The sequence below is a fragment of the Pantherophis guttatus genome, chromosome 1, assembly GCF_059756535.1.
Source record: "Pantherophis guttatus breed Tessera chromosome 1, ASM5975653v1, whole genome shotgun sequence".
NCBI classification, from domain to species: Eukaryota; Metazoa; Chordata; class Lepidosauria; order Squamata; family Colubridae; genus Pantherophis; species Pantherophis guttatus.
The window spans coordinates 156,706,124-156,718,216 of NC_142063.1; the positions used below are offsets into that span (position 1 = coordinate 156,706,124).

At 35.6% G+C, this 12,093-nt stretch overlaps 1 protein-coding gene across 2 annotated transcripts in view; it reads right to left on the reverse strand.

The window, feature by feature from the left end:
• PDE11A (phosphodiesterase 11A) overlaps positions 1 to 12,093 on the reverse strand; it is a 168,783-nt gene that overhangs the window by 131,553 nt on the left and 25,137 nt on the right. For both annotated transcript variants that reach the window (XM_034428349.2, XM_034428334.2), the window contains exon 2: positions 4,172 to 4,330. In XM_034428349.2, coding sequence (XP_034284240.2) covers positions 4,172 to 4,330 — 159 coding nt within the window. The remainder of the gene's footprint in view (positions 1 to 4,171; positions 4,331 to 12,093) is intronic.

Sequence of the window (12,093 nt, forward strand, 5' to 3'; positions counted from 1 at the left end):
AGGATCCCACAATCCTTATGCGGCCCTCAATGAAATTGAGTTTGACGCCCCTGCTCTAAATTCTACCCCAGCTCAGCCCTGCTTAGCTTCTGACCCAAGATCAGCCAGGTAGAGCCATCTAGCTAAGAAACACACATGGTGAGGCAACATTCTTGATATACCCATTTTGTAAATGTTGAAAACTGAAGCAAGCAAAGGCATTTATTCTAGCATTTTATAAAAATTCTTTTCAGATATCAGCTAAACCATGAACTATTCCTGATGGGACCAATTAGGAAGTTTCAGACAGATTTTCTTTGGTGTAACATGGTAAACTTTGTGCCGTTACATCACAACTCATAAGGCCATTCCCACAGAAAAAATACAGTGATCTACGTGTGTTCTTAACTAAAGAGCTCATCACTAAATTTCCTATTTCCTCTTGAAAGAGATGTTAGTTCCTAAACAGGAATTTAATCTTCAAAATACTATATCATTGTTGACATAATCAGCATCAGCCTAAGACTGAAGTTTATTCTCTCCACTTGTATTAACTTTGTTAGGGAACAAAGTTCTTTATTATGCTTTTTTCATTTGTATCAATTATTTTCTAGAAGTCAGGTTCAACACTAGTAACATATAATAGGATTGTTTTTTACAATGTTTTTTGTTTCTAGCACTACCAATATTCAGAGGACTTTATTTATTTGTATTCTGCTGCTATTTTTATAACTAACTCAAGGCAGCCAACATATCTAACGCACCTTCTGCCTCTTATTTTCCCCAAATCCTGTGAGGTGGGCTGGGTTGAAAGAGAGGGTGACCAGTCCAAGGTCATCCAGCTGACTTTCATGGCTAAGGCAGGACTACTTTCTAGTCTAGTGCCTTATCCACTAAACTAAACTGGCTCTCACTTTTTGGAGACAGTTTTATTGTGCCAGCAGAACAAATTTCTACATAATAAGTTTTATATAAATGTTATTACTTGCTCATTCCTTCCACATAGCAGAAAATCTGGTTTAACTCAAAAACAATATCTTTCTCCTCCTCCATTTTACAAAGCAGAAAATCTGGTTAAAAACAATATCTCCCTTCTCCTCTTCCTCCATTTTACAATCCTATTTTCCTATAAATTAAGTCTTTCTTTAATGTCATGCCCAAATAATTAATCTGCTCCTTGAAATGTTATTCTGATTATGCCATTTCTCCCCTCCTACTTCGCCTGTCAAATGTTATCCAGCATCTGAAGAGTTTTATTGGAATTCATTAGAGAAATACTAGAAGTGGACAGAATGAGGATGGAAACTGCTTTTCTGGATTACTATGGAAAGAATTTTATGAGGTCCAAGGCCTGGAAATCTCAGATATAACTGATGAGGCATTTCCAGATTTGTGGATTTAACTTGGATGACAGAAAGGAGAGTCCCTAAATTTAATAAGCCAACATCCTAGCATTCCTACCCCTAAAATGAATGGGACCTAGTGATAACATTGGGACAGGAATAAAGATACAACTATCCCAAGCCAATGCAATAGCATTCATCACACCTGTGTCAGGAGGATAGCATGAATTAATCACATAGGATATATTTTATTTATTTAATTAATTTAATTTATATGCTGTCCATCTAACTCTGAGAAGTGACTCAAGGACATTTGGGAAAAAAGGAGGATCACCAGTAGAAGCCCTAAAACCTTTTGATATGATTTGCAAGGAAATAAGCCAGTTCTAGCTTACAAGAGCTCTAAAGCTGGGGCAAACTATATGGAGCTCAGACCAGCATAGTTACATATCAACATATAATCATTCCAATTGCAATCTGCATTGGCATTAAAATATAACTACAGAAGTTGATAGTTCTGACTTGAAGCAACTGCACTGATTCATCCAATACACATAAATATGTTCTCTACTCAACTTGTTCATTCTCCTTTTCCTGATTTGTATGCAAAAGAGTATGAATGTTTATAGGACTTTGATTCTCACTATGGAAAGTTTGATAAGCCAGCGTCTAACTTTCTCACCCACTAAGCCAGCCATGTGCCTCTTGAATAGGTGAACATAGCGTTGGTCTTTTAAAAGATAGGAAATCTAAAACAAAATAAAAATAAACGAAAGGAAAAAATAAAGACAAAACTTGTACACAAAAATCTAGTGGGTACACAGGTATTGTTATGTATATATGTAAAATAAATAAATAAATACTAGAAGTATATATATATATATAAAAGATATAGTAGAAATAAGGGAGGAAAAAATGTATAACTATGAAAATTTTGACAGATGCAAAACTGTTGAAACAGAAAAAGTGTCAAAGCTTTCTTTTTGTTTTTAAAAAAAGTTTAATAATTTTTTTTAAAAAAAACTTAGTTTTTAAAATGCATTAAACCTTATCCACATGAAATAATATTAATCGATCTTTCCATTATGTTGATAAAGAGCCAGTTCACATACAGAGAGCGAACAAATCTCCAATTTTATAACCCAGGGAAGTACTGACTTTCTGTTGCAAAATGTGTTAAGTTTATGTTTAGTAAATCCATTAGTTTTCTACCAATTGATTAATTCCATTTTTAAGGCATATAATTGCAAAACACATTACTTTAAAAGTATCCCCACACTGCCACTGCAGCTTTTCTTTTATGTATCAGCATGATTTCCATTGCTCGACTGGTCCTCCACAGTGATAGGAAGCCATAAAAAGAACCATACTCAATTCTTATTTATTCCCTGAAGCTCTTGAAAATACCATGATGCAATTTGAAAAAAATATATATTCTTAATGATTTCATCTACTAGTATCACTGAAAATTTGGGCAAAGAGATTATGGGTAGTAATAAAGTGAGGACACCTGATTGCATTACAATCTGAGATTGTTATAATTACATACAAATTATTGCAGCATACTAAAAATAGAAAATCAATATCCTCTCCCTATTTTTCAGAGGGCTAACTCAGAACATAATAACTTTAAGTAACTCTTCATCCAATTCTGCTAAATATTTGTTTCTTGTAAGACGTAAATGCGTACATTTTGCTATTAAACTGTGTATTTTTAATTAAAAAAATATTTATGATTGTAATGCTCTTACCACAACAGTAAGACCATGTCTTAAATGCTCTAAAGGGAGGATGAAACATGTGCAAAGAAATTAGTGTACCCAAATTTCACTGGTTTGTTCCAAATTAAGCTTTCATTTCAAGGGAGCAAAGAAACAGAACAGAACAGTGATATGAGGAAACATTTTCAGTCTTCATAAACACATGCATACTTTCAGTGGGATCTGGTTACTGATACTAATTAAGATGTTCATTAAGAAATTATATTACTATCCAAGCAAAATATACCATTAAAACAGAAATATCTCCAGATTTCCATTTCTGATTCATTTCTATATGTGCATCCTTTTTCATTTCTCTTTTTTTAATAATAACATTTCCTAGACATCCTTTCCTGTCCTGAAAGATCTAGGACAGATAGCTTGGAACTCTTGAAGTCCACTGATCTAGATGCACCTGGGTATACCTCTAAAATTCCATTGAAAATTGCTCTTGAATTGTGAATTTAATTTTTTAAAAATGTATTATAAAAAGGAATTACGTAATCTGTGGCTGCTGTTGTCACTGCTATCTCCACCCAGAAAATGGTTTTCTCTTACTCTGGTTATCATTTGGGAGGTAAAAGTCAAAAGGTATGTTGGTTGTTGTCTAATTTAGATATCTCTGGAAGAACAGTTTATTGAGTGACTGTTTGTAAATGCTGTCTTTCTTTAAATAAGAAGGACAGAAAAAGAAAAAAGAAAATAATGGAAAAAGAAAAAAGAAAGAAAAATAATAAAAATATATATATGAAGGCCTGTTACAGATATATGTAAAATTTTACAAAATGTGTTCCATTTGAGGACCATATTTTATTATAATCATTCATGCCTGATCTTTGTGAACAAAGAATTCGTAATTGTTAATGAATAAAACAATTTCAACAAATAAGTGATGACTTAACGGCTGGCTATTAAATAATTTAATTCTAATTTAATATCCCAATTTTAAGGCTGTCTGTCTACACAATAATTTTGGGTAGTTTACAAAGAAATAAAATGAAATAAAATAAGAATCAAGGAAAAAAGATAAGACTAACTACGTAAGAGATCTTTTCCATATTATCAAACAAAAAGGGCAGAAAATCTTACTTTTTCATCATCATCAGTAAAAGGAATACCTCCAGGACTTTTATTTATCATTTGTGCAACTCCAATGGTTTCACCCTCGCTGTTTCTTATAGGCATGCAGAGCAATGACTTGGTCTTGTATCCTGTCAGTTTGTCGATCTTGTCATTAAAGCGGTGGTCCTAACAAAACGGAGAAGGAAAATATTAAGATCAAAACGTATATGCTTTTAGAATGTTCTTCCCTACATTCAATATATTAAATCACTTTTGCCAGGAATTTTTTAGATTAAGCTACAATCTGGCATGGATTACACGTTACTGAAAGATGGTAATTTAAAACATAGATGATAGATACAGTTGCAAGAAAAAGTATGTGAACCCCTTGGGATTACGTGGAGTTTTGCATGAATTGGTCATAAAATGTGCTCTGAACGTCATCTAAGTCACAACAATAGAAAAACACAGTCTGCTTAAAATAATACTACACAAACATTAGATGTTGCCATGGTTTAACTGAACATAACATGTAAACATTCACAGTACAGGGAGGAAAAAGTATGTGAGCCCCTAGCCTAATGACTTCTCCAAGAGCTAATTGGAGCCAGAAGTGAGCCAACCTTGACTCCAATCAGTGTGATGATATTGGATGTGTTGCTGACAGCTATCCTGCCCTTTAAAAACACACACCTGTTTTGGGTTTATTGGTTTCAAGAAGCACTGTCTGATGTGAACCATGCATCACAGAAAAGAGCTCTCAGAAGACCTACGATCAAGAATTGTTGACTTGCATGAAACTGGAAAGGGTTACAAAAGTATCTCCAAAAGCCTTGATGTTCATGTGTCCACGGTAAGACAGACTGTCTACAAATGGGGAAAGTTTAGCACTGTTGCTACTCTCTCTAGGCGTGGTTGTCCTGTAAAAATGACTGCAAGAGCATAGCGCAGAATGCTTCATGAGGTAAAGAAGAATCCTAGAGTGTCAGCTAAAGACCTACAGAAATCTCTGGCACATGCTAACATTTTTGTTGACACATCTACAATAAGGAAAACATTAAACAAGAATGGAGTACATGGGAGGACACCACGGAGGAAGCCATTGCTGTCCAAAAAAAGTATTGCAGCACATTTGAAGTTTGCAAAAGAGCACCTGGATGTTCCACAGCACTACTGGCAAAATATACTGTGGACAGATGAAACCAAAATTGAGTTTTTTGGGAAGAACACTCAACACTATGTGTGGAGAAAAAAAGGCACAGCACACCAACATCAAAACCTCATCCCCACTGTAAAACATGGCAGAGGGAGCATCATGGTTTGGGGCTGCTTTGCCACCTCAGGGCCTGGACGGATTGTTGTCATTGATGGGAAAATGAATTCCAGAGTTTATCAAGACATTTTGCAGGAAAACGTACGACCATCTGTCCGCCAACTGAAGCTCCGCAGAGGATGGGTGATGCAACAGGACAATGACCCAAAGCATACAAGTAATTCAACAAAAAAATGGCTTCAACAGCACACAATACGCCTTCTGGAGTGGCCCAGTCAGAGTCCTGACCTCAACCCGATATAAATGCTGTGGCATGACCTTAAGAGAGCGATTCACACCAGATATCCCAAGAATATTGCTACACTGAAACAGTTTTGTGAAGAGGAGTGGTCCAAAATTACTCCAGATCGTTGTGCAGGTCTGATCTGCAACTACAGGAAACGTTTGGTTGAGGTTATTGCTGCCAAAGGAGGGTCAACCAGTTATTAAGTCCAAAGGTTCACATACTTTTTCCTCCCTGCACTGTGAATGTTTACATATTATATTCAATTAAACCATGGCAACATCTAATGTTTGTGTAGTATTATTTTAAGCAGACTGTGTTTTTCTATTGTTGTGACTTAGATGAAGTTTAGAGCACATTTTATGACCAATTCATGCAAAACTCCATGTAATCCCAAGGGGTTCACATACTTTTTCTTGCAACTGTAGATAGATAGATAGATAGATAGATAGATAGATAGATAGATAGATAGATAGACAGACAGACAGACAGAAAAAAATTGCATGTTGTTTTATGTTGTATACATTAAATTGATATACATTTTGTAATATTTATATTTGCTTCTTTTGCTTGGCATGTACAGTAGGAGTAATTTTTTCTGTTTTTTTCATTCATTCTTGGCTATTTTAATGGACCTGAATTTAACAGACTTTTTAAAATAATATTTTAACCAGTTTCTTTATCTATTATCCACACTGATATCTATGATCACTGTACAATTCTGCTCCACCCAATTCTGGAAATCAATTATAATATTTAAGATAACTGACAGATATAACAATAACTGCTATTCTTTAAACACTTTAAATGACAGGAATGGATATAAAGCTGCTATCCTATTTGTTTACTGTCACATCTTCCATCATCTTTTCCTCACTTGAGAATATGAGAAGCTTACAGGTACCAGTAGTCCTTGACTTACAATCAATCACTCAGCTGCCAAGTGCATGAATTTTGGTCATTTGGAATTTTGACCCAGTGGTGGGTTGCTACTGGTTCACCCCGGTTCAAGCAAACCAGTAGCGGCGGCGGCGGGAGGCTCCTCCCACCCACCATCAAATACGCTCTGTGCATGTGCAGAAGTGGCACATACGTGAGTGAAGCAAGCATGAGCGAACCAGTAGCAAAGGTAAGTGAAACCCACACAGGTTTGCTATATCCATTGTAACTTTGAGCAAAGGTCATAAGTCTCTTCATTCAGTGCCATCATAACTTTGAATGGTCGCTGAATGAATGATCATACTCCAAGGACTATGTCTAAATCACAGAGATGTTTACATGCAGTGAGAAATTAGGTATTGACAGGACTGAAACTGCTAAGGCAGGACCCAATTATTCCAGGGTAAAGACAACCATTTCATAAGCATATCACAATTACTTCTGAACATCCTGCTAGGAATCTGTTAATTCAGAAGAAAGGAGGAAGAATTCAACCCTAAAGCTATATAAATTTCTGTCCTCTATGCACTACAGTGGACAATCAACTGTTGTATTTGAAGTTCCATTGCATGCAATAACCTTTCTAATTTTGTTGATTCTTATCTGGAAGTCTTTTGCTAAGACTAGCTGAGGAGTGAAATAAGGTTTAAGTGCCTGGCAATCTGTGATTTACTCCCTAAATCTGGGTGTGACCCTTGAGAGCTTGAATTGGGATTAGTTTTGAATTAAAGCAGTCCTTTAAACTAATCTTCCCCTGAGGTCTAATCTCGATCTTACATTTCTTCTACAGATGGCTAACCCTTTCCTTAAAATCTACTATTACAATTCTGATTACGGGGAGATTAAAAACAGTGCTGCCAGCAAATATAGGAAAAAGCAAGAACTTCTGAATAATCCCCTGGTTGTCCTGTTTGAGTGTGGCAGACCCACTACTAAAAAAACCCATAGAGTAAAAGTAATGAATGAAAAAGAAACTAACCAAATGGAGCAAATTATAACTGATAAACTGTTATGAGCATGGCTGATGTAAAGGTAGTCAGCAAAAAATGGAAAAATAAGTTCCAAAGAAAATAACTAGAGTGAATGTAATCATTTAGAATGCATTTGTTCATAATGGTGTCATTTTATAAAACGGAATTCTTCAAGACACATACAGAATACAAAATAAAACAATAAAAGATAATTGACTCCAAAATAAAAGGAAATGCTAACATTAAAGTCAGTAACAAAATAGAGCTAAAACAGGTCTCTAAAAATGAAAAACAACCAATTACTATCATTAAAAATTAATAAGTTAATTAATATGGCGTTTAATATGTATCTTGGTCTAGAACTGAAAGGAGCAGGTATCAGGTTAACCTTTCTCAAAGACTTCTATAAACAATAAATATCTGTCCATTGTAGTTACATTCCAAAGTACAGATTGAAGGACAACTGCAAGTAACCTTAAAGGAGATAGTTATGAGGTAAAAGGTTTTCTTCTAAGGTCCCATTTGAACATAATAGATCAAAACAGGCCTCAAAAACGAATGAAAAAGGGCCTGCGAGAACTATGCAAACTCACTGCCATATTGTGCATCAACTATAACTTGTCAATTACATACCTCATCCCAAAGGTGCTTTTTCAAAAGGCAACTGGACTTTGTTTTTCCTTGAAGAAGTTTTGCTTCTCATCCAAGAAGCTTCTTCAGTTCACGAACTGAAGTTCAGTTGCCTTTTGAAGCAGCACCTTTGGGACAACCATGACCTGGATGACTGAGAATCTCCATAAACATATAATAGCCCATATACAATAAATTTATGTTGCAAGTTCTCAAAACCTAAACCATTCCAAAGCTAAGTATTCTAATTTGGTATCAGTAAAGAAGGCTCTTAAGAACTGAACAAACCTGAATATCTGTTTCACAACAAAAATAACAATGCTTACGCTAAAAAAAGCAACATGAAAACCAATCTTACCGTTAGGTTACCTGAGGGCATATCCTTCCATCTCAAATACTGTCAATAAAGGTCAGTTTTTTTAAATTAAGTAATGCATATTTGCACTCTCAGAAACAGAACTTCCACTCATAAATAATTTGAGCATTCTTAATTACTATGCATTAGTCTTGGGGAAGTAGCAAATGCCACAAAGACTTACATCAGGGGTGTCAAATTCAAGGCCCAGGGGCCGGATCCAGCCTATGGGTGCTTAGATCTGGCCTGTGGGGCCACCCTGGAAACAGCAAAGGACCGGCCAATGGTGCCTCTGCCAGCAAAAATGGAGCTTGGGAGCCCATTTTCGCTGGCAGAGCACCTGGACCACCACAGGCACCCACAACATGAGTGACGTTGAGCTGGCCATGCTTCCTGACCACACCTCCTCTTCCCCCCCCCAGAGGTCAAACACAATGCTGACGCAGCCCTCAATGAAATCGAGTTTGACACCCCTGACTTACATGGTCTTTCCAAGAACAGAAAAGTTTCAGTTCCTCTTATTGTTCCCTAAATTCATTCTCAGTGCTTTTATATAACTGGAACTGCTCATGTATTTTCTTGAATTTGAACTTTAAAATACAAGTTTAGAAAGAATATTTAGTAATATACTTGGTCCATAACTTAGTTAGAATAAAGTAGATTAAATGGACTGTCTCCCAAGAGGAAAAAAAAGAGGAATGATTATCAACTTAATTAAAATAAGGGATTTCAATGGGGAGGACCTAGATTCCACTTTTAAGGCACATAATTGCAAAACACATTACTTTAAAGGTATCCCCACATTGCCACTGCAGCTTTTCTTTTATGTATCAGCATGATTTCCATTGCTGGACTGGTCCTCCACAGTGATAGGAAGCCATAAAAAGAACCATACTCCATTCTTATTTATTCCCTGAAGCTCTTGAAAATACCAAGAGGGTATTGTTATGGGGAATGACTGAAGAAGTGGTTTGCTACCCTGAGTTCCCAGAGGAATGGTGGGATGTTAACTGAATGAATGAATAAATACACAAATAAATAACATAGTTGTGCTACTATACTACAGATAACCTGTATCTATACATACAAAATGATTTTAAGTAAATGTTATTTTCTTGTGAGAGACTACGGGAAGGAGGAATTCAGATTATGTGAGAAGAGACAACAGAGCCCAGATATAGGAAATATAGGAAAATGTGTTACAAAGAGATTCTATCTTAACTGACTCACTATAAATAAGGCTAGAAATTTACTGTTTTCAAGATTATGTTTTTAGCCCTGACTATTAATAAGGAAAACTTTCGGAAATCCCTGTGGTTTTCACTCTATATTGGCTAATTATGTAAGGAATTGCTAAAGAAGCCTGGTTTTTTTCCCCCAGGTTTCTGCGCAAAACTAAAAAAGAAGACCTGAATGCTTGGATGTATAGCTTTTGAGTCAGGATCTTAAAGAAGCCACATCTTTTTTTTCAGGCACACATAGAAGAATGAGGAAAAAAAGGAACTGATTTAACAAATAGCAGAGAGTTATTATGCTCATGCAAGATCAGACTCAAGGTTTGGTTTTTTTTTCCAAATGATGATCAGCTATAAAACCCAATTCTCACATAGGCACAAGCAAACAACTTCTGTTACTGAAACAGAGCCTAGTTAAAAAAAACCCTGCTTGCATCACTTACTCCCGAATAAATGGATTCTAGTCTGTTATACAGCATGAGTAGAAAAAAGAGGTGAAGCTTTATTTTCTATAAGTAGAACTTGCATTTGATAGATAACAGTCAATGGAATTCTTTCATAAAGACATTACAATAAATCTTTTGTGTCCTTGGAAATCTCGGCAGCCTTTTTACCAGCTGATCAACAGAAGCCTAACAGTGGTCCTAATAACTACTATATTTACCCTATTATCTATACATTCCTCTATTCATGCCAGTATTAGAACATATTATTGTCTACTGAAGTATTCTGAATATAGGTAGTCCTTTCACAGTTACAACAGTGATGAAAAAGTCACTTTTATGATCACTCCTTGCATTTATAACCTTCACATGTCTGTAAAGCAAAGGGAAGTTGAAGGAAGATCATAAACACAGTCGCAGTTTCACTTAGTGACTATTGCGCTTAACAAAAACTTGCCTGTCTCAGTTATGATCTGTAAACAAGGACTGCCTGCTATGCTTAAAACCAGTGAAAAATCCTTTACCAGCAAGCCTTTCAGCATGTCTACCAATCACTCTTTTGTAATTGAAGAAATCTTCTTAATAGTTCCTGTAAGAAAGAGTGCTTCTAGACAAAGCTTTTATGTGCAGACCCACTGACTCATTAATGGAATTTAATGCAATGCTCCAAATGATGTTTTCCATTTTTAATCCTCCTGTGTTTTTCCACTACTTATTTCATCCTTTTTTTTTCTTATGATTGAAATCCATTAAGGAGAGCATGTTAGAGTAGCTGCATAATATCTTTTGTTTAGTAGTGTTAGCAATTCTCCATTTAGTAACATTTTTTCTCCATTTGGAAAGAATTTATTTTGTTTATTCTGCTGAGAGGAGGCAAAATAATCAAACGGCAGCTGAGAAGGAATTTCCCAGCATCCAGGAGCATGATTTAGCATGCCACAAAAATTATATGAAATATTCAAACCTGTATGGTACACTACCTGCAGAGATTTCTATCTAGTATAGTATTGTTTTTTTTAAAGTAAAAGGACCATTTCCTTCAAATGACATAGCTCTAAAGATGCTTGGTCTAAATTTTCTTTTCTGAGGACAACCTTTGTAAACATAGACCAAGAAAAACATGTCTGTTCCTATTAAGGGGAGGTACTGAAATGTTTATACAGTATATCGACACAGATACTGTGGTGCTGTCAAGACCTAATTTAATGGTTAAGCTGAAATTTGAGAAACCAGTGTTTTTCCACTTGTCCAACTTGAGGAGTGAGCATCGGATATATCAGATTGGACTTAGGATAGCTAAGAGTCTTTATCTTTTGGCTTCATTTCAGCAGGGCCTAAGGATTCCATAACCACATCTAAAGAATGTGAATCATCCAAATTAATATCCAAATTTGACAAAGCCTGCAATAATTCTGGTTGGAATTCAGTTGTATTTAATGTAGCCTTATCATAGTAGTTGCCTTACTGTTTAGGAGCAAATTTAACTCTAAAACAGCATACCTGTTAGCCATTTCAAGGGAGTCCAGTATACTGCTTTTTCATGTACTTGTCAATTTTGGGTTGCCTTGGAAACATTTACAGTTTCAAAGACATATTATCACTTGGGCTATTTCTCATTTTTGCAAGAAAATTTAATTACTATATTATCAAAATTCTACAAAGTCACGAATCAGTATGGAGTTCAGCAGAGGAGATGCTGCCCATTTTGCATTTAACTTGGGTGAAAACATATATAGAACATTTGGCATGCTTCACATGGCATTGACCAGCCAAAGAAGGCAGCATGAAAAACATATCTGCTCATCGATCTCAGGAGCTTA